We start from the raw sequence: 24,818 nt of genomic DNA, 5'->3' as shown, positions 1-24,818 counted from the left end.
GTTGCCAATACAGACTGCTTAGCTTAGAGTGTGTGAGAGTGAGTGAGTGTGAGAGACTGACTGACTACAAAGAGGCTGTTGGGGGGGAGAGATAAGATAGGTCATAATATTCACAAGAATAACTTCTCCTCCTCAATTTTAGCCAATCATGACCCCTTCAGCCTTCTACAAATAGTAGCTAAAGGGGCCAGCCCCTCTCTGCAGTATGAGCACAGATTCTTCTCCTTCCTCTTTACACACTGGTCTAGTTTTTATCTAGGTCAGGAGCCATCACTGAACACTGTAAATATGTGTATAATTATGTGGCATATAGATCAATCATACTTTTGCTGGACCATGTTAGGCCAGTGACGTGTAAACTTTTTGGTTTGATGGAATTTAGCAGCAGAATGGGATGTATGAACCTTTAAGGAAGTATAAAACCTGAATTATAAGAGACTTGGCACATTTTTTGCAAATAACCCATTACCAGCAGTAAAGTTGCTAATATTTGCATGTGGTGATGGAGAGTTATTTGAAACTTATGCATGGGAGATAGCATTGGTCTTACTGATAAAAGGGTACTTTACACATCATCCTGCATTTGAAAATAAATTGCAATGATTGTAGCAACCCTGGAATCTCTACTCTACTCAAACCATTGACAACCTTGTTATTTTTCTATGTAGATGTTGGGCTTAAAGCTCTCTGCTTTGTAAAAATAGTGAGGCTGGGCTTCTGCAGCTTCCATGCGCCTCTAATTTCTTCAGGAAAGAATGAAGTAAAGGCACAATTGGTACAAGTAGATGGGTCTGGGAGACCTCTGTTCAAATAATACCTCTGCTCATACCTCATACAGGTATGTGGATACCTGTAAGAGGATGATAAAACACTATCAAAACATACCAGTCAAAAGAAAATGTGGGTGCAAAGAGTCTCCATGAGTGGAGTAAAATTGAAAGATTTATTTCCAAAACAGCAGCATCTGCTAGTTAATTACCCTACAAAGGAGCTTTTATAGGATTAATGTGTAAAAAAGGACTGCCAATTGATTGAAAATTTTGGTGGACTAATATGGTTTCTGATTAACTTTAAGAAATACGTACATTCCTTCTTGAGGAAACTGTTGAAATGATATATTTGATAAATAAAAGCTACCCCCCTCACTGGTAGAAAGAAAGGTCATCTTAAATATTTTGCATAAATATACCATATTTTGGTATATAGAATATTCCCTATGCCAGTTGACCAAAAAATGACTTTAAAAACAAATTCAGGAACAATCAACATTTGTAGATGATCCATGTTAAAAATATATATGTATTCATGTTAATGTTATTGGAGAATTGTCAACCCTTTGGTATTTTTATTGCTAGAAGGAAAGCCACAGTTGTTTCTTCACCCTGAAATTCCAGAATTGTTCACTTTGTTGTATTCTAATTGGTAAAAAAAAAAAAATTTCCTCCAATAAGGAAAGCCAAGGCTTTTATGCAATGTGTTGCCTTTCAGTCTTGTTGACTAACTATAAACATTTGCAACCTGCAATTTAAACTTTGGTAGAATCAAACTTTGCAGTTCAAATAAGAGAGGGGCTGGAACTTCAGACTTCTTGGAAATCTCACACCTTCTGTCATGGTGTACTTTAATCCCAGGTATAATGGGATAAGCTGTGGCTGCTTAGTGGTACAGGAAATGTACTCTGCTTATCTTCAGAGATGCTCTTGTTCAAACATTATTTTGAAAAGCATAGCCCTTGAATAAATTAAAGCTGTGAACTCAACTCAGATTTTATGTACAATTCTTATTCTACATCTTATTGTACATACATAATGAAGGGAGTGGTGGGACATCAAAGCAAAAGTTTATTTGAACATAGTTTTTTGAAATGGGCACAGTTTCAAGTCATCTTTATTATTAGGATCAGGGAATGGGAGGCATGGCTTGACTTTGGGGGAAAAATTGATTGACATTCTATATGCATGTAAGCTTGTGGAGGGGACCAGGAAAGACTAATGGCAATTTAATGTTACTTTATAGAACAGCTTGATACAAGGAATAGGCAGCTTTTACATGCCATAAATGAGATCCTGATTGTTAGCATCAAGATTTTATTAAAACCAGCTTTCTTTGGCAGCTTCATTGTTCAGCTTGTTTCCAGTGCTTGCTTACTTTTTAAATGGCCCTGAAACTGTATGCTTCAGTTTGAGTTTGGAGAGCCTACACCCTAATGCCAGGTGTGTGAGAACTGATAAAAAGTATTCTGCACATGCTCCTTTTTTCATGATACAGTAAGCTGCCCACAAGAATAGCTGTATGAATGAGTAGTCTGCACCCTTGTACAAGGTATAGTGCGTATGTAGTAGGCAGTGAGCTCCAGAACTGTTTCACTTTCCCTCATCCTAGATTTGGAGGGTCTCCAAACAGTGTCTTGTCAGTGTGCCGCAAGCTGAAAAAGGTTGAAAATGGCTGGCCTAGAGCATTCCTGTGCACTGATCAAGTTGAAAAATAAGTGGCGCTGCAGCAGAACAGTAAGGGTCACTCACGGGAAGGGCTTTTTCCAAATGCTGGATCTGGCACATGGGCCGGAATTTGGAGTGCCTTGTCCTAGATGTTTGGGGCTAGATGTGGTTAATGATTGCAGTAGGGCACTCTCTCCACATGTTCAGGAATGCTCTATGGAAAAACTAATGAGCTCTGACTTAAATTTAACCCTTTGTATCTTCTTTCAGAAGAGCGCAGTTGTCCCCCCCACCTGTGTCTTTGTCTGCTACATTTGCAGGTAGAAGGGATGACATTTTTTATTATGAGGAAGGAGTAGGGAAAGAAATTGCAAAAGACCTCTCTCAGATGTAAGAACAGAAATATGACACTTTGTAACTCAAAAATCAAATAAAACATTTTGAGGAGGAAAACAAAGAAATATTTAACTTCCCCATATCTCAAGGGGAGGAGGCTCCCCAAAGTATCCAGATAGGGAATTGAATTTCAAGAGCACGTTGAAGAGACTTAATAGGCTGGATTTTTCTGTTTTGTTGGCATCTTGCCATCTGGACCAGGCACGTAACTATAGAAACTGGTGTAAGAAGATTTGAGCCAATCAGGAAATGTGATGTCACCTGAGTGTGCAATGGAGGGAGCTACTTTGTTGATGCTGTAAGGGGGGGAGGGAGAAATGAAAGGAGGAAGAAACCCCCCCATATCCTTTTTTCTGATTATTCCTCATGTGAAATTGGGAAAAGTTAGGCATTATTGCATGGTGGGGGAGAAGGATCTAACTTTAAAATAAATTTTAAAAAAACCAATACCTCTGTATGGTTTATTTTCAAAATGTTTCCTACTTTATCTTGTCAGATGAAATTGCTGCTTTGAGATAGCAACAAACATTAAAACCACCAAAGCAGAAAAGCTCCATTGAGGGTTGAGTATGATTTTATCTCTGCCCATAAGGAAATTGTGGGTTGAAAATTAGGGTGGGTGTGTAAGTGTGGGGGGGACGGGACGGGACGGGGCAGACACATGGGCTTAAGAAACTCACAAACACAATATGTTTATACTTCAGTTATTGATTAATGCTGGAGAGAATAAACTGTTGGTTTTTATTTTTATTTTTTAATGGGAGGTACATCCATTGCTGTTTGCCCCAGTAGCCCTAGTTATACCCTGAGATGGTGTCTGAGGGTAATCTAGTCTCTAACATATGTTATACTCCATCTTAAAACCCTTGTAAACTGTAGACTTTGGGACTTTTCTACCAGGCACAGCTTTCCTCTTCCCTCATCCCTTTGTTTTGCTTAACATGTAGCCTGAAGCAAAGCCCAAAGCTTTGGATTCTCTAGAGCCCAAAAGCTGACTACTTGGAACTTTGTGTCTTTTCGATTGGTCCTAATAAAGGTATTGCCAGACAATGGTTTTTGAATATTTTCTGATGGGTCAATATGACCATGTGCCATTTTTGTGCACTTTGTTCCCTCCAACTCAAAATTAAGTTTTTGTTTTGGGGTTTGTACTGCTTTTGTATTTTTGTTGTTTTAATGTTTGTGAACACAGAGTGGATATTTCTTCTGAAATGGGATACACATTTTGAAAAAAAGTTTTTAAATCTATATTTGTATTTGCAAGCTAGATTTTTAGAGAGTGAGGAAGGAGAAATGCAAGCATCCATCCATGCTCACATATACCTTGTAAACTTGTGGAATACCTGCAGGACTAGACTTGGGGCAATTTGACCAAATTGTGCTCTGCGCATACAGGGGCCCTGCACTTGGTTGGCGAGCAGTCAGCCCCTCACTCTGTAGCCAACACTTCCACATGGAATCTTCCATACCAAGGCAAGGCACAGAAGGTGTGGTGGGTGGAGCATTGCCTACTGCCTGCCAGTCAATGCATTCAGTTGATTTGAAATCCCCCCCAGCTGGTGGTTTTGCATTGGGCCCTGCACCTAAGGCTGGCCCTGAATACCTGTGTTGATTACAGGAAGGAAGTGCAGAGGATTTGTTCTCAGTCTGCTTTGCCTCCTGCTGTTTTAACCATGCTCTTTTCATTCTTGGTGATTTCTTTTTGATCTTTGACCAGAGACTACCCTGCAGAATTAATTTGGGCAGGTCTGAAACCCTTTGTCACAAATATACTTCTTTCTTTGTGTGAACGTCTTATTTTTATTTTTATTTTATTTTTATTTTTCATTTAAAAAACAGAACCCCTTATTTTCCATAGGATTCATCTTAATAATAATAATAATAACAACAACAACAACAACTTTATTTTTACCCTGCCTTTCTTCCCTAAGGGACTCAAGGCGGCTTACAACAGGTTAAAACAGATTAAAAACATAATTTAAAACAAATAAAAACATATTAACACATATCATAAAAACAGCAGTCAGATAAAAAATAGTCCGGTAAAAAGAGCATAGAGCAGCAGCAAACCATAAAAGAATCAGGCTTGTAAAAAATATAAAAGATGTTAAAAAGATGTTTAAAACACTGAGAACTCAGAAGGCTTGTTTAAACAGAAGGGTTTTCAGGCCTCGCCAAAAAGTCTCAAGAGAGGGAGCCATTCTTAAGTCAAGGGAAAGGGAGTTCCATAGCGTTGGTGCCGCTACTGAGAAAGCCCTATTTCTTGCCGCTGCCCCACGTACCTCCCTAGGCGGCGGCACTTGTAAAAAGGCCTTCTCTGATGACCTAAGAGGATGAGCCGGATTGTATGGATTCTTTCCAGTTCTTTCCAGTTCATTCTGAAGAAAGCCCAAAAGCTCTTTAAAAACTTGGCTTGTGTTTCCAGAGAGGAATAAAATAGTGAATAAGGGGCAGTGAGAGAAGCAATGTCTGCATGCCCCACTTGGTGGGCACTGCCATTAGTACTGAGGGCTAAGGTGTCAGCCTTGTCAAGGGATGGGCATTGGGCATCATGGGCTCTGATGGGCATGGATCCCCAGCCAGTGATTGATGAAAGGAAAAGTAGAAAACTCAAATAAAAATGTGCCCCTTCTTTCTGCTCTGGAATCTCATCAAAAATTGAAGAATTAATTTACATTTCAAATTTTAATAAATTTACATAAATGAATACAGTAGAGTTGGAACTTATATGAATGAATGAATTTTACTGAGCTTATTTATAATACACATGAGAACTATAATACTGGCATGTAGAACCACATGAGAACTATGAACTGTTTGCCACATAACTCTTGCACAGTGAAAACATAGTCCAAGCCAGAAACACATGGAGGCATAAGTTGTTCAGAGGCAATGGGGACTTTAAAATAATGCCCAGGGGAAAGTAGAAAACACATGGACACATGAATTGATGCACTTGGGACAATTATGGATGTGCTTTTGCCAGATATGTAGACCAAACCAAAAAAGTGAAGGGGGGTATAAATAACTCCTGAGCACACAGCTTCAGCATAATGCACAGTTGCGGGCCAGCACAGGCTCCAACAGTCTCTGAAGGGCCAAAGGCTCATTGGTGACTGGGAGCTCCCAGGCAGAACTAGGGGTCCCCAAGGGCTGTAAATGCCCCTGGGCCAGGGTTGTCCTCTCTTAAGAGAACAATGTACTAGAACCTGTAACTTGGAGGTTTTGGGGGGGAGGGCTCTGGGGGGGTAGGAAATTAACCCTAGCAAAGTGTGAGGGTTAAAAAGATGGAAAACTTGACTTTCTGGGAGAGACAGGAAGAAGAGGACCAGGGTAGAGCAGAGGCTTTCTGAGAGACAGCCTCCAACAAGCTTCATATTGTGCTCAGAGATGCTGCTGTGAAAACAGACCAGAATCATTACTCTATGCCCTGTTGGACTGGCTATCTCTGAATCAGTTTTCTTTGCAAGTAAATGAATTCCCTCCCTATCTGGAGAACAAGAGCTCCCCTTCACGTCAGGTCTCTTGCACGTCATGCTTCGAAGATATTGTAGGAAATACAATTGGGCACCAGAGCCCTTTGTACATATGGTTTACGTTTTGTGTCTGTATGTGGGAGTGTTAGGAATCACCCAGCCGCAGAAATGATACAAGTCTCACACCAATTTGCAAATGCCAAGGTGTCTTTTTTTAACCCACTTCTCTCCCACTCACCCCCCCCCCCTTCTCCCTTTTCCACCTCCACCTTGAATGGTTGCAATAATAATCTGGCTGCTTGCCAAGTATAGGAGTTGCTATGGAAACAGTAAAGCTGCCTGAGCAAGTCAGGGTTTGTGGCTCCTAATGTCTCCTATTGTACATATTCAAGCATATATAGGGTTGGGGGGGGGAGAGAGAGATGCAATTACATTGGTCCCCCCCATGCCCTTATTACATTTGAGTACATCAAATGAGGCTCCATTTTCCAGTAGGAATAAATGGGGGGAGATAGAGGAAAGGGACCTCCCCTCCTTGAAAACAACCAGCATCCCACTAAATTTCTGTATCAGCTATGAAGGGGGGTTGGAGAACAACCTCCTTTTCTTCTTTGTGTTATAATATTGGGAGGCAAGTGCTAGGGCTTTCAGAAATGCTTTCGGCCACATGTTCTTTGTCTCTTCCCCTTAAGAGATGGCCCTGATCCAGGCAACTACAACTGCAGTAGTATCAATGGCTGCACCTGTGCAGAAAGTGTCTACTTGTGCCTCATGGGGGTTCCCAATGCAAGGGTTGCAAGGTGCCCACAATTACTAGGTGCTGTGCAAAGGTTAAGAAGAAAAGAAAAGGTCAGATCCTATCCTCAGGCTTTTCATCTAGGGCTAAATGTGCCTTAGGGAGTTCTTCCTCTTCCCCACCCCCATGCAGGATTTGCATTTCTGGTGCAGTGGATATGCAAACATTAACCTGTTTTTCATGCAGAATGGGTTGGTTGGCTTTTGGCATACAGGTTCTGTTGCTGTTGTGATTTGGAAGCTCCTAACTGTAGGGATTTTTTTCTTTCTTTTCTAGGTAAGGTGCAAAAAGCGACTCCCCCTCCCCCCAAATGTATTAAGATATGTGGAAGGAAAGAAAACCATGGGGAGAACTCAGAGGGAGGATTGGCAAAATTAACAAAACAAGCAGCAATAGAAAAAGAACTAGGTCTAGCACTAAGGTATTGTCTTGTTACCCAGAGAGAAGCCAATGAAAGCCATGACTGCCACTCTTCACTGTCTGTTCATAGCAAAGGGATGCGTGAGACACCCTGCAGTATTACAGAGCATGCTGTAGCACCTCCTGTAGTGTCCAGAGAGAGAGCCTAGTTAAAAACTTGGGAGCGGGAGTGCTGGGACTCCAGCATTCTGGTGGTTGGGAGACTGAATTTTGGTGCTATGCAGCAGCCATTTGCCCTTCTTCATGACCTCCAGAAGTGCAACCTGTTCTGCAAAACAAGCAGCTGTACGCACACGTGTATCGTTTTTACAGATCACAGAATTCAGCTTTTCTGGATCCAGAATTGTGATATATATTTAATCACACAGTGCACACAGCCAGCAGTAGGGATTTCTAGCTGAATATGTTTCTCCGAGGGCAGATGTTAGTTCTTTCAAAATCACTGTAGGAGCCGAAGGGCTGTGGCTCTGATCTCCAAAAAGCAAATAAACCACAAGAGCAGCAAAAGACGGCATGCACCTGCAGAGAAGAGGTTTCCCAGTGCACAGGCTTCTACATGAAGATACCTGGCAGTCAGTGAAGGAGGTCTGGCACTTCTCCGACAGCAGGAACAGTGACATCATGTGCAGAAGTGCTCAGGTGCTGCCTTTGAAACTTTTTCAAAGGATCTTAGCTGAGAAGGAGCGTCAGGCTCAGCAGGAGGCAAGTGGATAAATTTGTTTAGGGGGCAGTGTTAATGTCTAGGAAGACTTTAGAGCAGGGGTGTCAAACATAAGGCCCAGGGGGCTGGATGCGGCCTGTGGAAGAGCAACATACGATAAAAGGTGTTTGAGAAACTGCAATATTTAAAAGCCATTTAAATTCTTAAATATACTTACTCATCATAAACATTAAACTTATGTTTTAATCCAGTGGGCTCTAGGTTTATACCTAGTGAATAATATAAAGCTTGAAATTTTGTTCATTGTGTTTTTTATGTTCATTGTAATGCTTAAAGGAGCTGAGCCAACATGTTTCCTGGAGCTGTAGGTTGTATGTGAAAGAGCCGCATGTGGCTTGTGAGCTGTGGTCTGGCCGCCCCTGCTCAGACCATTTTCTTTCCCAAAGGCTGCCTCAAAGATATGTCACTCATTTCAAACTAAGGCTACTAGACTGATAACAGCTGCTTTTCCTGTAATAATATTGACACTGTCTTCTTTGGCAGGGGTGTCCAAACTTTTTGGCAGAAGGGCCACACCATTTCTCTGACACTGCATTGGGGGCTGGGAGATAAAGAATGAATTTACAGTTCAAATTTATATAAATGAATATATTAGACATGCAACTTATATGAATGAATGAAGGTCTTGCAATAGCTCAAGACCATAGGCCTTGCACAAAGCAAGGCCAGCCTTTCCTTCACTGCCGTTGCTGCATCACAGACATGAAACAACAAACAATGGAGGGAGCTCTCATCCCACACCTCATGCGAGAGGTCAAATAGTCACCTGCAAGCTGAGAGCAGTTGCACCAGACCAGCAAAGGCTCCAGCAAGTCTCCGGAGGACCAGAGTCTCATTGGAGACTGCAGGCTCCTTGTGGGCCAGATTGGAAGAGTCCTCGAGGGCTGCAAGTGGCCCCCGGGCCGGGGTTTGAGTACCCCTGTTCTAACGCAATTAAAACAAAAAGTAGTTCTGACTTTCTCTTACTGCTCTTCCCACAGGCTATCTACAACAAATGTTGTCCCTTTTTGTGGTGTTATAAGTCAGTAACTCAAAAACTCTTATTCTGACCCAAACAGAATATTGATCAATGACATCTCCAGACTTTTTGTAATCAGAAAACATGTGGTAAGAATATAGTAGTCATCAAAATGTCCCTCCAGACAAAAGCTGAAACATCAAGACAAAAACCTGATGATGCAACAGCCTGGCTACTCCTAGTCTCCAATGTTCTAGTTCAGCACTCTCCAAGGAGTGGAAGAAGGAGTAGTGGAGGAACATAGGAGGATGGAGATGGGTGTGCCCCCCACCAATCTGCCACCTGAGGCAACTGCTTCATTGGGGTGCATGGATAGACCGGCCCTGCCTGGACTGATGCTTGGGTTTAGTGAACAATTGGATGTCAGCCAACAAGCTGAAGTTGAATGCAGACGAGGTAAAACTGTTCTTGGCCAGTAGAAGAGTCAATTTGGGGTTTGATACAAGGCCTGAATGAAGCCATGTTCTCCTGGAAAGACCAGGAGACCAAGTTCTTCTGGGTCATTGGGTAACAGCTGTGGCAAGGTGTGCCTTTGCTCAGTTTTGACTTCTGTGCCAGCTGTGCCTTTTTTTAAGGTTGAATTTTTTAAAGGTTGAATTTAGCCGTTGTTGCAATACACCTCAATCATGTCTGAGTTGGATTAGTCCAAACGCACTGTACTTGTGGCTGCCTTTGAAAAGCATTTGGAAACTACAACTGGTGCAATTTACTGCCCCTGGAATTTTGATGAGAGCCCATTTACAGCTCCAAGTTATTCTGTCTTCACAGGTCTGTTTCTGGGCACATTTCAAAGTAGTAGTGATCACCTTTGAAGCCCAAAATAGTTTGGGCCAAGGATATTTAAAGGATCACTTCCTCCCACAGTCTTCCCTGCCCACTGAGGTCATCCAACAGAGGTTCAGCCTTGCACCTGCTGTTGTCAGAAGTGCAGTTGATGAGAAGGTGGGGGGGAGGCCTTTATGGCTCCCATGCCCAGATGTGTAAATCTTGCCTCTTTTATTTGATTTATGACTAAATTTGTCTAAATGCATTGTTAACATTGTGATCTTGGCTATTTTTGTCAAAAGTTGCTGTTGTGTTATAAAAATGTTATATTTTGAGATATAGTAGATTCCTTTGAAATGCTTTACAGTGGTTCTCAAACTTTTAGCACTGGGACCCACTTTTTAGAATGAGAATCTGCCATTGGAATGATGTCATGACTAGAAATGACAGGAAAATTTTTCACAATCCTAGGCTGCAATCCTATCCGCACTACCCAGGTGTAAGTCCCAATTTTTATCATGGGGATATTCAGAAAATACTTTATTGCTCAAACTTGTCCCATGCAATAAGAGTCATGCATGCTCATAGCCTGGTCTCTCTTCTCACTTTCTGGAGAGTCCAATACCGCTTTTCTTAAATCATGTGTGGGACAGCCTCCCCATTAAGAAAACTGCAAGCTCCCCCTCCAATGGAGGGGCCAGGATGCATGCACAGTTCTTGACTCTTGTGATTGGGGGGGGGGGGTCAGTTTGGCCCTTAAAATATCATCCAAACCAGCCCATTCTGATTGAATGTCTTGGTTTTGTTTGTCACTTTGAGTTTTCATTTTTGTAAAGAGAGACAGGATATAATCATTTAACATCTAAGCTGGCTCCTTTCCCTGGAGGCTCAGTTGGGCCTCTCTATATTACTGTTTTGTAGATTGTGAAAGACTATTTTGTTGTGTAACACTCTGGAGTTAGATTAATTTTGATTCCCTTGTGACTTTAGTTGCTGATCTCTATCATTCTGTTGATTTGTTTTGATGTCTGTTTTTTTTTTTTAAAGAAGAATGTTGTAAGCTGCCTTTTGAAACTTCATTTCCTCAGCATTGCCATCCCAGATTTCAGGGGGTGAAAGTGGAATAATATGCCTTGGTGTCTAGAATAGGGAAAGGCTACATAACTACAGGATGTTCCAAAAGCCTTTGTGTAGGTTTTACAAATGGACTTGTGGATGAATTCAATACTTGTCTACTTGGAAGTAAATCCTGTTGCATTGTATGGAACTTTGAGATGAGAGTGCGTAAGATTGCAACCTGGGTCTTCATTCTTTCTCCTAACCAGGGACTGCAGTCCAGTGCATAATTACCTGTGATTAAGCTTCACTAAATACAACAAAATTTAGGACCCAATCCTATCCAACTTTCTAGGGCTGATGCAGCCCCAAGGTAAAGAAGCAAATCTTCCCTTACATTGAGGGGGCCTCTGGGACTGTTCCCATGGGTGCAGTGCATGCCCTGTTGACATGGCTGCATCGCTGTTGGAAAGTAGGATAGGATTGGGCCCTTAGTTTTAAGTAAAGCATTCATAGGACTCCACTGTAAAGTTAGATGTGAGATAAACTATTCTCTGAAATGTCTCTATGATGCAGATAAGTGAAGGCTGTGTTCTGGAGGCTGTATGCTACACTGTCCTTTAGAAATGCTGCACAGCACTAATGGATGCTTGCTACTGGGGAAGGGAGCCTCTCCTAGTTTTGCAAATATATACTAATGCTAATTTTTACCTTCCTCCTCCTCCTTGGCTGTTAATCAGTACTTAGTCAAAGGACTTTCCTGGAAGGAATTATTACTCAACCTGAGCAATTGGCAAAATCTGGCTGGCAACTGGTGCTTATTTCATTGTGCTGTGCGTATCAAGCTCCAGAATAATGTCCCATAGGTCAATATTCTGAATAAAGACTGTACTCTATGCATTAAATGTTTGACTTGTTTTGATTTTGTTAGCCATCCTGGAAACAAAGGAGGGAGGAAAAAAGCATTTGAGGTTTCTGCACTTGAAGTTGCAGGACACCATTCCAGATATTCAGACTTTGCACACATGCCCCTTTTCATGTTGTTTCTGGTGGCAGTAGCCAGACATCCCATGAAAGGAGAATGGTCACTCCCCAGAGAGCATGGAATCTCATAAAGTGGACAAGAATAGAAAAGTCTGTGTGCGTTCTGGGATGTCAAGCACAGGCGCTACATGGGTGCTGAATTTAGCATCCCAAGAATCTTGGCTCTCACTTTAAACCAGTTTTTCTCAACCAGTGGTATTTGTACCACTGATGGTACTTGATGTGGTATCTGGTGGTACATGGGGGACCCCCAGCCCCTGCCGCCTGGCAGCAAGACCAGTAACACAATATGGCAAGCAGCAATAGGAGACTTAGCTCGGTGGGCAGAGGTCCAGTGTGCACTTTTCTTGCACTCAAAAAAGCCCTCCTGTCTACCCTGAGCCCCTTATCGGTGTTTGTTGCATTGCATCCGGCTTTCCAATCAGGAAGTACCGGTAACTGTTGATGCCAGTTATTCCAGTGGAACTTCCAATAGATGGACCATGCAAAGTGGTATGGCAGGGATAAATGTTGAGAAACAAAAGGAAGCTCCTTGTTCTTATGGGTGTGAGTAATGACTGTGAAGTCGCAAAAACCAGAGCAGGATGGATGCTGAGCAGGCTCCAGTGAACTGCATAGCTCTCTATTCCTCTCCAGGAACTAGCTCAATAAATGATATACATTGGGCAAATAAGTGCAGATTTTATGAGTATGTGTGACCTATATAGCTTACAGAATTATACTTTTCTTGATTCAGAATTCTGATACAGCAATACCTTGCACTTTTGCCTGGTTAGGGACCAGAGCATGGACAAAAGTCAAAAATGGATGAATGTCAAAGCATAGCTTTATCTAGGCTTGCCTTGCAAATTTATTTTGCCCAGTGAAAAACATAAAGAACAATAAAACACATGCAAATGCACATGAAACCTAAATGAACATAAAGAAAAGAAAAGAAAACATAAGAACGTTGACAAACGTCTTGGAAGTTGAATGAAAGAGAAAAGCATGTAGACATAAACTTGAAATATGGTTATAATTGAAAACAGCTGAAAGAGCAAAGCGATGGAAGTCAAGTGGCCAAAAGTCATAATGTCAATATAAAGTAAATGTAAATGATGCTCATGCTTGCTCATGGGAGACTTCCTGAGTGGCCTTTGTATAAATCCATATTGTGTCCTGCTGTGGCACTTCAGTTTTTAAAAGTGACTACTGTCATCACCTCAGTAAGATGGACTGAAGCTGTTTTATTAACTCATGGTCTTTCTGTTTTGTTTCCAGAGAGGACCTGTCCAGCTCCTTAAGATCCAAGATGCACAGAACCACCAGGATAAAAATCACAGAGCTGAACCCTCACTTGATGTGCGCCTTGTGTGGAGGCTACTTCATAGATGCCACAACCATTGTGGAATGCTTACACTCTTGTAAGTTTCAAACCAGACCTGGAAGCCCCCAGGGCTTCATTTGAGACCCGTCTCATTCCTGGATTTTTTTTAGTGCTGGAGGCCAGCCCTAGAATATGCAGAAAAAATAATCATAAGCTCAAAAGGCATAATTAAGATCTTATGAAGAGCTTATGCAAGTATTTATCTGCACAATCATAAAGGAATCTTTCCTTCTCCCCCATAACACTCTTAAAATAAAGAGGCAGAGATTATAGGCATTCCTGATCCTGACACTTCTCATCCTAGCAAATTAAAACCACTTGCCCCTTAATCACAGACGCACAGGGATGAGATGTGAGTACATTCAAGTGTTCAAGTACATTCTGCACATTCTCGGAGGCATTCACTTGATTGTGCATAGGCAGGCATAGAAAACCTTAAGTACACATGTGGTCCCTCAGTGGTTGTATGGGGCACCTGTCCACAGGAAGAAGGGGAAGTCTTCATGCTAAGAAAACCAGAGGTCATATTGCATGTTATCCCTTGGCATGTGAATATTCTTGTCCTCTGGGAGCAGATACCACATACCCACTGTTAACGATCTCATCTGAATTTTTAGCAAATGTTTCCTTTTACATTTTGGGTAGAAAATCCAATTGGAAAACCCAGATCACTAACTGACAATATGTTGCTTTTGTCATGGCTTGCCAAAATCTGCCACCAAAGTGGCCACAAGGGCTGGCCCAAGATTTGTTCATCCTCCCTCCCCCTTGTGTCTTGTATGCTGAGCAATATAACAGTAAGACATTAAATGATCAAGGTTCATCAGGATACCTTTTTCTCCAAATCTAATTTTTCCCGTTTGTCATGTCTTCTTCACTTTACAACTATGTGCTGAGCAGCTGATGGAGATCAAAAGGCTCTCGATCAGTTGAGCACTCTGGAACGTAGGAAACAGTCTGCCTCCACAGCAGGCAACCTGAGAACTTGCCTCCGTCTACCACTTCCAAAAGTACAGAAAGTGGCTTCCCTCTACCCCTGCCCCAATACTGCTATAACAGAGGCGGGGGAACCTTAGAGTATGGGCAAACAGGTAGTTAAGTTGAATCATTCTTGGTGACTACATCACTCTGCCTCATGGTAGGGCCAGCCCTGAATCACAGCTGAGCTGCCATCCTCATATCATACATTTGAGTCTCTTTCCCTCTGGTGACTTTCTCCTCCAACCTGTTCTTTCTCTTTTTAGTCTGTAAAACCTGCATTGTCCGTTACCTGGAGACCAACAAATATTGCCCGATGTGTGATGTTCAAGTGCATAAGACAAGGCCTCTCCTCAGTATCAGGTACAATATTTAATAATTTATAACTCCAGAGGTCTCTTCCAAGGATTAATTCATATGGTGGGAGCTGCCTGATAACAGCTAAAAAGACATTATGTGACATCTATAACTGTAAGGGGAGGTCTGAAGCCTCCACATGTGTGGCTAATTGTACTGCTGCTGCCAACCCCACTTTCCTGGATTTCAGAGATACTGTATGGGTTTAGCAACCACATGTGTGGAGGCTCCAGGCTTCTCTTCTCTTCTCCCCTCCCGCTGCCATCAAGTTCCACCTTTGCTCTGGTTTCTGCTCTAAAGCTTGCCAGACAGATGCTTCTGCACTAGTCAGGAAGGTCATGCCCTTGCACTGTTGTTTGTCTTGTTACTCAGTAGTATACTACTTCTGAAGATGGAAGCTAGCATTTAGCTAGCATTCCTAATAACCATTGATAGATGCCTCCTTGGCTCCACATGCAGCTGCAGTCTCAGTCTAACCCAGAGGTCTCCAAACTTTTCAATACGAGGGCACATTGTATATTTTACTCACATTTACAGGTTAAAAAAAATCAGTTTTATAAATGGATGAATGAAATTTAAATGAATAAGAACATAACAGCCCCACTGGATCAGGACATAGGCCCATCTAGTCCAGCTTCCTGTATCTCACGGCGGCCCACCAAATGCCCCAGGGAGCACACCAGATAACAAGAGACCTGCATCCTGGTGCCCTCCCTTGCATCTGGCATTCTGACATAGCCCATTTCTAAAATCAGTTGGTTGCACATATACATCATGGCTTGTAACCCGTAATGGATTTTTCCTCCAGAAATTTGTCCAATCCCCTTTTAAAGCATCCAGGCCAGATGCCATCACCACATCCTGTGGCATGGAGGTCCACAGACCAACCACACACCGAGTAAAAAAATATTTTCTTTTGTCTGTCCTAACTCTCCCAACACTCAATTTTAGTGGATGTCCCCTGGTTCTGGTGTAATGTGAGAGTGTAAAGAGCATCTCTCTACCCACTTTATCCTTCCCATGCATAATTTTGTATGTCTCAATCATGTCCCCCCTCAGGTGTCTCCTTTCTAGACTGAAGAGGCCCAAACGCCGTAGCTTTTCCTCATAAGGAAGGTGCCCCAGCCCAGTAATCATCTTAGTCGCTCTCTTTTGCACCTTTTCCATTTCCACTATATCCTTTTCGAGATGTGGCGACTAGAACTGGACACAATACTCCAGGTGTGGCCTTACCATCGACTTGTATAATGGCATTATAATATTAGCCATTTTGTTCTCAATACCTTTTCTAATGATCCTAAGCATAGAATTGCCCTTCTGCACTGCCGCCGCACATTGGGTCGACATTTTCATCAACCTGTCCACCACCACCCCAAGATCTCTCTCCTGATCTGTCACAGACAGCTCAGAACCCATCAGTCTATATGTGAAGTTTTGATTTTTTTCCCCAATGTGCATGACTTTACACTTACTTACATTGAAACGCATCTGCCATTTTGCTGCCCATTCTGCCAGTTAGGAGAGATCCTTCTGGAGCTCCTCACAATCACTTCTGGTCTTCACCACTTGGAAAAGTTTGGTGTCATCTGCAAACTTCACCTCACTGTTCACCCCTGTCTCCAGCTCATTTATGAACAGGTTGAAAAGCACCGGTCCCAGGACAGATCCTTGGGGCACACCGCTTTTCACCTCTCTCTATTGTGAAAATTGCCCATTGACACTGACTCTCTGTTTCCTGGTCTTCAACCAGGTCTCAATCCAGGAGAGGACCTGCCCTCTATTTCCCTGACTGTGGAGTTTTTTCAGTAGCCTTTGGTGAGGGACCGTGTCGAACGCCTTCTGAAAGTTCAGATATATAATGTCCACGGGTTCTCCCGCATCTACATGCCTGTTGACCTTTTCAAAGAATTCTAAAAGGTTCGTGAGGCAAGACTTACCCTTACAGAAGCCATGCTGATTCTCTCTCAGCAAGGCATGTTCGTCTATGTGTTTGGAGATTCTGTCTTTGATGAGGCATTCCACCATCTTACCCGGTATAGATGTTAGGCCTATAGTTTCCCGGGACACCCCCCCCCTTTCCCTTTTTAAAGACATTTGCTATCCTCCAATCTTCTGGCATCGTGGCCATTTTGAGGGACAAGTTGCATATTTTAGTTAAGAGATCAGCAACTTCATTCTTCAATTCCTTAATAACTCTTGGGTGGATGCCATCAGGGCCCAGTGACTTATTGATCTTTAATTTATCAATGAGGTCTGAAACATCTTCTCTTTTAACCTCTATCTGACTTAATTCCTTGGTCAGGAGGGGCCGTTTGGGCAGCGGTATCTGCCCGAGGTCTTCTGCCATGAAGACAGATGCAAGGAACTCATTTAATTTCTCTGCCATCTCTAAGTCTCCTTTTATCTCCCCTTTCCTTCCCTCACCATGCAGAGGGCCAACCACTTCTCTGGCGGGTTTCCTGCTTCTAACATATTTGAAGAAGCTTTTATTATTCCCCTTAATGTTGCTGGTCATGCGTTCCTCATAGTCTCTCTTGGCCTCCCGTATCACCTTCTTTCATTTCTTTTGCCACAGTTTATGTTCCTTTTTATTCTCCTCATTAGGGCAAGACTTCCATTTATGGAAGGAAGGTTCCTTGCCCTTTACGGCCTCTCTATCTTCGCTGGTTAGCCATGTGGGCACCCTCCTGGATTTAGTGGAGCCCTTCTTCCTTTGCGGTATACACTTCCTTGGGCCTCTGTTACTGTTGTTTTAAGCAGCCTCCATGCACTCTGGAGAGATTGGACTCTTTTTACCTTCCCTTTCAACCTCTTTCTGACCAGCCTCCTCATTTGAGGGAAGTCTGCTCATCGGAAGTCAAGGGTTTTTGTGAGAGATTTGCCCGGTATTCTTCCTCCGACGTGCATGTCGAAACGGATCGCAGCATGATCACTGTTCCCCAACGGCTCAGTAACATTGACATCTCTAACTGGGTCCTGAGTACCGCACAATATTAAATCCAGAGTCACCTGTCCTCTGGTGGACTCCATGACTAGCTGCTCTAAGGCACAGTCATTTAACATGTCAAGAAATCCGGTCTCATTTTCGTGACCAGAACACAAATTGACCCAGTCTATATGAGGATAATTGAATGAATAAGTTTGACTTGGATCTTTTTTGTAATCAGCATAATATGATTCAGAACAAAAGATAAATGTGACAATTACAAAGACACAAGGCCATGCTTAAACTGAGAAATGATATATAATGATTAAAAATGTCAAACATTACCAAATGCTGTGACAAAAATAAAGCTGCTGTGGGCTGGATAAGGTCCCCAGGTTGCAGTTTGGAGTCATCTGGTCTAACCAGAAACACCCAAACAGGGGGAATGGGAGTTGCTACAACCCAAAGCTGCTCTTCTTCTTCTGAAGCCTGTATGGATATCTTAGAAGTAAGGGAAAGGCCCTCTGTGCAGGCTCAGGGGCACTATTTCTTTCATAGGTCCTGGGGATAAGACCTTGTTTCTGAGCCAAGCCCCAGTGAGTCCTGGCTTAGATGAAACCAGGGTCCCTTGCTTTCCACTTATTCAACTAGCAAAAGCAGTCAGAGGACTGCCATGTTGTGGAGCAGTCTCTTTCCAAATTTTGACTTCCTGCAGCACCATAAAGAGACTCCTCCATTTGGGAACAGAGCTCTGGATCCTCACTCAGCCCTTGCCTGTATGCAAATCCTTCAGGTGGAGACTGGGGAGGCAGAGCAGAGCAGGGCTGTATTTCTGTAGACAGAGGTGGAGGTCTGCCAGTGTTAATTAAAAGGCTGTGTGAATGAGAGCCATGACAGAGCCCTTAAAAACAATCTTCGACCACAGACAAGCAGTCCTTTGAAGGCGCTACAATAACTATTTAACCTGAGTACAATTGTGGTTTATGGCACATTGATCCATGTGTCTCAGAACTTTATATTAACCTCCTGCCAGAGGCATGCTTAGAGCTGTGCATGCTCTTCCTTAAGACATCACAATTCTGCACCAATGTGAACTATCAACTCCCGTCCCCAGAAAAGCCCGTTTCTTTCAGCCTGAATAAAATTATTTAAATCCAGCATATTTACATCTGTTTAATTCTGTATAATCTAGTTGCTTTTATGAGGCTTGGGGAGGGTCAATGAGCTTTGCCTACCCCAGGCACTGGAAAACCTGCCCCATTTTAATAGGCACATCTTGAGTACTTTCAAGACTCTCTATATTTGTGAAATATGGAGAAATATATTTGTGAAATTTGTGGGGATGGGGTGGGGGGTTAAATGAAAGCAGAGCTTCTCAGGAGTCTGAAAGTAGACAATAATGCAGCTCTTGACTCCTCACAGCAATGCCTGTTTTTGGATGCCACTAACAACACTTCTTTGTGCGTGAGGTCTGCATTTTGGGATGGAGCCTCTCTTTCCATGTGCACAAAAACTAAACCGACCCAGGGAGGCTTTGGCTTTGAAGCTGTAATCTTGCTGCTTCCCTATTAGTCTGGATTTTGGGGGAAGCCAGACGCACCTTAATGAACTCTGCAGATGGTTGGCATAGAAACCAAGAAGGCAGCCTGCCATGGATGCATCTCTCTGGGCTTATTTTTAGCTGCTGCTCAGTGTAAATGAGTTTCTCTTGTAACACTTTAGGCTCTCTGCAAAATATTTACAAGCCTTGATCCCACTGGTCTCTGCTCTGAGGCCCCCAAATTTCCGCACACCCAGACACACACACCAGAGAGACTCAAGCTGTTAATACAGAGATGCACACAAGGGGAAACAAACACACAAACCACCAAGCAGGTTAAAAGTGCAGCAAAATGTCATTAGGAAACAGGATTGGTGCCAGGCTATTCTATGCCCTAGGCAAGGCTAACTACTTGTATTCCCCCCCCCCCCCAAAGATTGCCAACTTTGATTTTTTTTAAAGACTTTATAATGAATTATAGTCCATGGCACTGTTGTGGTATTTCTCTTAAAATTAAAAAAAAAAAAATGTAACCAGTTGCTTTTTTACATGGTTTTTTAAACAAACTAATTGAATAAAGCATTGCCCCTTAAAGGTCTGCACTGCACCCTTTTGAGGTCTGTGCCCTAGGCTGGCTTAATGATAGCATTGGGCCTGCTGGGGTGCAGCGATCAAGATGAAACCTCAATCTTGGACTAATTTCACATGTGCCACACACAGCACTCTTGATCCTTTCTCCTACTGTTATTGTTGCTTGCATGAAAGAGCAATGCAGTTTTAAATGTGCTTGTAAGAGGTTCTCAAAGTGACTGACAACATGCAATCAGGTGGATCTGTAATCACGTTTCAGCCTTTCTGAGATTTTTGGGGCATGTGGCACTTGTGAACAGAAAAATGTTCTATCTGAAGCACACCCATTTCTTTTAGTTGCACGCATCTGAGAATGGTTTATTGGTGGCCTTACATTTTAACTGTTCCCCTGTCTTTTGTCAATGAACATATTTTAAAAATTAGAAAATTTTGCCACCCTAGCAGGGTGTCTGGCACCAGCTTTGCCTTCCCAAAAACATATTTTCCTCCCTCTCCCGACCCTGCTGTGCACACATTGTTTCCCCCAAAGGAAGTTTATGAACATATGTAGTTAAATAACTAAATGTAATTAAAGGCAAAGGGACGCCTTGTTTTCATCTGTGCCTGAGATCATATAGCTGGAAATGTACTCATCAGTTGTCATCCCATGACGTCTTTCTCCATGTCTCCAGGCTCAAAAAACTTTTTTTTTGCTTTGTTCTATTTCAAAGACCATGTGTGTGCACCAGTGCTGAAGTGCACAATAGAGGGTTTTTTTTTAAAGGGCAGCTCAAATAAATAAGATTAAAGTTACTATAGAAGTGAAATGGACCAGAATTTTTGCCAGATAATTACTTTATGCATCTGGGTTAGATGGGCAGGTGATACAGAAAGGTGAGGCTTCATGCTGCATTATGGGTTTACATCCAGGTCTAGTAAGAGTATGACCTGGTTTACATCCAGGTCTAGTAGTATGACCAGCATCCAGGTTAGGCAGGAGAGAGTGTTTTCCTGCTGGAGTTATATGATGACACTTGAAACCAAGAAACCATAATTTGTGATGCACATCAATTGAAAAGTGATGCTGCTTTCCTGTAACTCATTTGCAGATTCTATCATCTCCCTTCACATCTATCCCTTATCACCTGAATTTGAGCCAGGGCTGGGCCTTGCAACCTATCTCAAATGCCAGGGCTCAAGCACTTCTTGGAACATGTGGTGGGATCATCAAGAAAAGTGATTCTGAACATGGCAGACTGCATTTCCTTCAATACTGCTGGTTGTTGATAGCTAGCTGGGATGGGGGAAGGGTCAGGCTTCCAGGTCAGAGGGTGTGACTTCTGGGCACCTTTGTGCCCTGACCTCTCTTAGTTTTAAGAAATTAAGTAGCAGCAGGCATTGTACCAATTACACTGTCTCTTCAGGGTTCAGAATGGGCTTGGGGTTAACTACATCTTAAATCATAGTCATGTAAGCCACTGTATAACTATTTGTGGGGAGCATCTTTGTCTCTCCTCCCCACTTCCAATCTGAACTCAATGTTTTAGAGTGTATGCTTAAGGGCCACAACAGATGATTGAATTATTGTCCCCAATTCTCTAATCACTCTGTCACTTCTAAGTGAAAGGTCAGAGGTATGTCTGTGTGTGTGCCTGCATGCATTTTAAGGGTAGTTCAAATAAATAAGATCGAAGGTACTATAGACTTAAAATAGACCAGGAAGTTTGGGGGTAGGGAAGTGAGAATTCTAAGCTGGTAGTTTAAAAAGCAAGGGCTGATCGTTATTACGAAACCAGAGCTAAAAGGCATGTGCAGGGTTAAATATAGTCAAATCCTGTATTTAAAACAAACTATGCATATACTATATTGTGGAAGCTATGTTTTAGCCCGTATGTTTGAGAAGATTCCCTATATTTGGAAAGTGTGAACTGCAGTGTGCCTAACTGACTGAGAAACTGGAAAATGGTTACTTCTGCTGTTTAAGTCCTCTGCAGTGAGATTCTAAGCACATTTACCTGGAGGTAAGTTGCACTGGGTTGCATGTGTCTTGTTTCCTAGTAAAAGCATTTAGGATTGTTGTGTTCATGTCTAGTGTTTCCTGGGTGCTGGAGAAAACTTAGCAATGACAACTATTCCTGGTTATAATCTATAGGTAAAGGTTGCAAAAGTATGCAATCTTTGTCAGTTTAACAAAGAAGAATATAGTGGGGATAAGGCATTGTCAAGTAACTTCTGAAGACAAGGAAGGAGAGAGTCGCAGGAAAAGAGGGGCAAACGTGGCAATGGTGGTCAAGGCGACTTGGAGGAGATATTTTAAAGGAGTCTTTAATCATGAATATGATGAGGATGATGATACTATGTGTTTGGGAAGCTGCCAGAACCACAACATCCAGGGCAACCCACCTGAAACCCTTCCTAATTTGCTAGGTTCTCCCCCCCCTTGCCTGCCCATGTTGTCATACTACATCTGACTGCTTTGGGAGGTTTTGTTTCATGGCTTCAAAAGACTGGGAGTTCACCACTGCTCTAGCCTCTTAGTTGCAGCACCTGGCTTCAGACCTCCCTTGTGATGAGGTGACTCATTGCCCATTTCACAACACCCCTGGAATAATTGAGTGTCCTGGACACAGGCTGGCAGAGTGAGTTAAGCGGGTTATTGACTTGAGCAAATATAATGGCTTTTCTTGTAACCTAGCTATCAATCATACAGCCCTTGGGCAAAGCTGCTATTTTCATTAGCTTGCCATAAATTATAAAACAAAGTCAATATGTACACGTAATTAAAAAATTACAACATTGGACTGGGGGTAGCGAAGGGGGGAGAACCTTAGGATGCCAAGTGGGGCTAATATCAGAGAGGCATTGTAGATTAAAAAGGAATACCGCTGGTCTAAATTTAAAAAGGCTAAACAAATCAAGCCTTTTTCCATCCAACTCTGAATGCTGCTGAGCAAACAGTGGTGTGCTTGCTTTCCTTCCCTCAGAAATTCCAAATTCATTGACGCTTTTTCAAGGTTTATCAATGGATCAAAGCAGCAGTAACAGTGATGCAAGAATTTTCCTTTCAAAAGGAAATCAAAATCAAATCACGGAAATCTGAACTCTGCAGCCTTCATCAATTATGCATCTTAAACAAATTTATAAGTATCTGCTTATTTTGCATAATTATCTTTCTTGCTGCTTATGGGGGAGGGGCATCACAGGGCTCCTTTCTTCTACCATGGAATACTTGGGAATTAGAGCATCGCCAGTAATCTGGACCACCCCCCCCCCGACTTCTAAGATCTCACAAGACTTTGCTCACACACAGTTCAACCCTTTCTCCTAAGATGTAGAAATTTACCTTTTTGAGAAATAAGAGCTGAGGGTTTTGAACATGCTGAACTGCACACTGCAATCACAAAACACGAAGCCCTGGGTCAAAATAATGTTTGTTGATGAACTTCAGCCTAATTTATTAACCAATTACAACATCACAATATTAATTAATGTGTGTCAGTGCTGAAGATACGGAATGAGATGTACTGTACTGTGTCTCAGGCCTCTTTACTGAAGTTAGATGCCAGCTTGCGGGGGTGCGGCTCTGTGGTTGCTCAGTAGTTAAACAATGTACTCTGCATGCATACACAGACGTACTCCCCTTTCCTGGCAGTGAAAATGCATTCTTGGAACCTTAAGCGTTGAATTAAGCCATGGTTTTAGTGAGTGCAATGTTTTAAAATTTGAATCTCTGATGTCTCTTATCACCACACTTGCTAAAACCATGGTTCAGTTTGCAGAGGCAATCATCCTGGAATGGTAGGTTATTGTAATAGCTTTAAGTCTGAATTGGGTGTGCATGTGTGTTTGAAAGAAGTGGGCAGAGATTGGCTCTATTTTCCTGTCATTATCAAAATGGTCCTGATATAGAAAAATTACAAGTTGATGTGTAATTATAGGCTGTGGTGTTTTTTTTTATTTTAGAGAGAGATAAATAGGCTGAAGCAATGTTTCAAGCTGTTAGTGTGCTTCCTGTGTGGCTCATTTAAAAATGACCAAATGGCAACTGGTCATTGAAATCAATTTTATGGAGGTCACAGTGTTATTACCATACCCTGTGGCAGGGGTGTCCAAAGTTTTTGGCAGGAGGGCCACATCATCTCTCTGACACTGTGTTGGGGGCCAAGGGAGGAAATAATTAATTTACATTTAAAATTTGAATAAATTTACATGTTTACATAAATGGATATATTAAAGATGAACTTATATGAATGAATGAAGGTCTTGCAATAGCTCAAGACCTATAAAAGACCTTGTACAAAGCAAGGCTGGCCTTTCCTTTGCTGCCGCTACTGTATCACAGATGTGAAACAGCAAGCAGTGGAGGGAGCCCTCATCCCACAGCTCACTCGAGAGGTCAAACAGTTGCCCTTACTGTGCAGGCTCCAACAAATCTCTGGAGGGCCAGAGGCTCATTGGAGACTGGGGGCTCCATGAGGACCGCATTGAGAGTCCTTGAGGGCCTCAAGTAGCCCCAGGGCCAGGGTTTGGGCACCCCTGCACTATGGTGGCACCATGTACCTGCATTCTTTAGATAGAAAATAGGCGGAAATGACGTCTGCATAGAGGCGGCCCCTTTTTCTAGCTCTGAGCTCACTTTTTCAGAATTCTAGTGTGGCTAGCATGCTAGAATCCGAAAAAAGGATGCAGCCATAGAGTCAACTATGCAGGACCTGAATGAAGAAGTCCTACCCATTCTGGAAGCTTCAGGCAGAGGCCTGTATAAAAGACAACTACCCTGAAGAGGGAGTTAGTTCTTTGCTGGCATATGCAGAAGAAAGAGAGGGGTAAAAGAGCTGAAAATAAATCACCTGACTAAGAGGTGAAGGAAGAACAGAGCTACAGAAGATCACTTACCTCTGAGGCCTTCTGCAGGCCTTTTGCTGGCATTTTCTGGGTCTGCTGCTGAGGA

General features: G+C 42.5%; 1 protein-coding gene across 1 annotated transcript in view; it reads left to right on the top strand.

Moving 5' to 3' along the window:
* The window catches only part of PCGF2 (polycomb group ring finger 2), a 53,975-nt gene that overhangs the window by 10,550 nt on the left and 18,607 nt on the right, over positions 1–24,818 (top strand). The window contains exons 2-3 of the mRNA XM_066628427.1: positions 13,391–13,533; positions 14,741–14,837. Of these exons, the coding sequence (XP_066484524.1) occupies positions 13,422–13,533; positions 14,741–14,837 (209 nt within the window). The 5' untranslated portion in view covers positions 13,391–13,421. The remainder of the gene's footprint in view (positions 1–13,390; positions 13,534–14,740; positions 14,838–24,818) is intronic.

The sequence above is a fragment of the Tiliqua scincoides genome, chromosome 5 (assembly GCF_035046505.1).
Source record: "Tiliqua scincoides isolate rTilSci1 chromosome 5, rTilSci1.hap2, whole genome shotgun sequence".
NCBI lineage: Eukaryota > Metazoa > Chordata > Lepidosauria > Squamata > Scincidae > Tiliqua > Tiliqua scincoides.
Note: the sequence above shows the minus strand (reverse complement) of the source record. Positions and strands in the feature narration are given on the sequence as shown.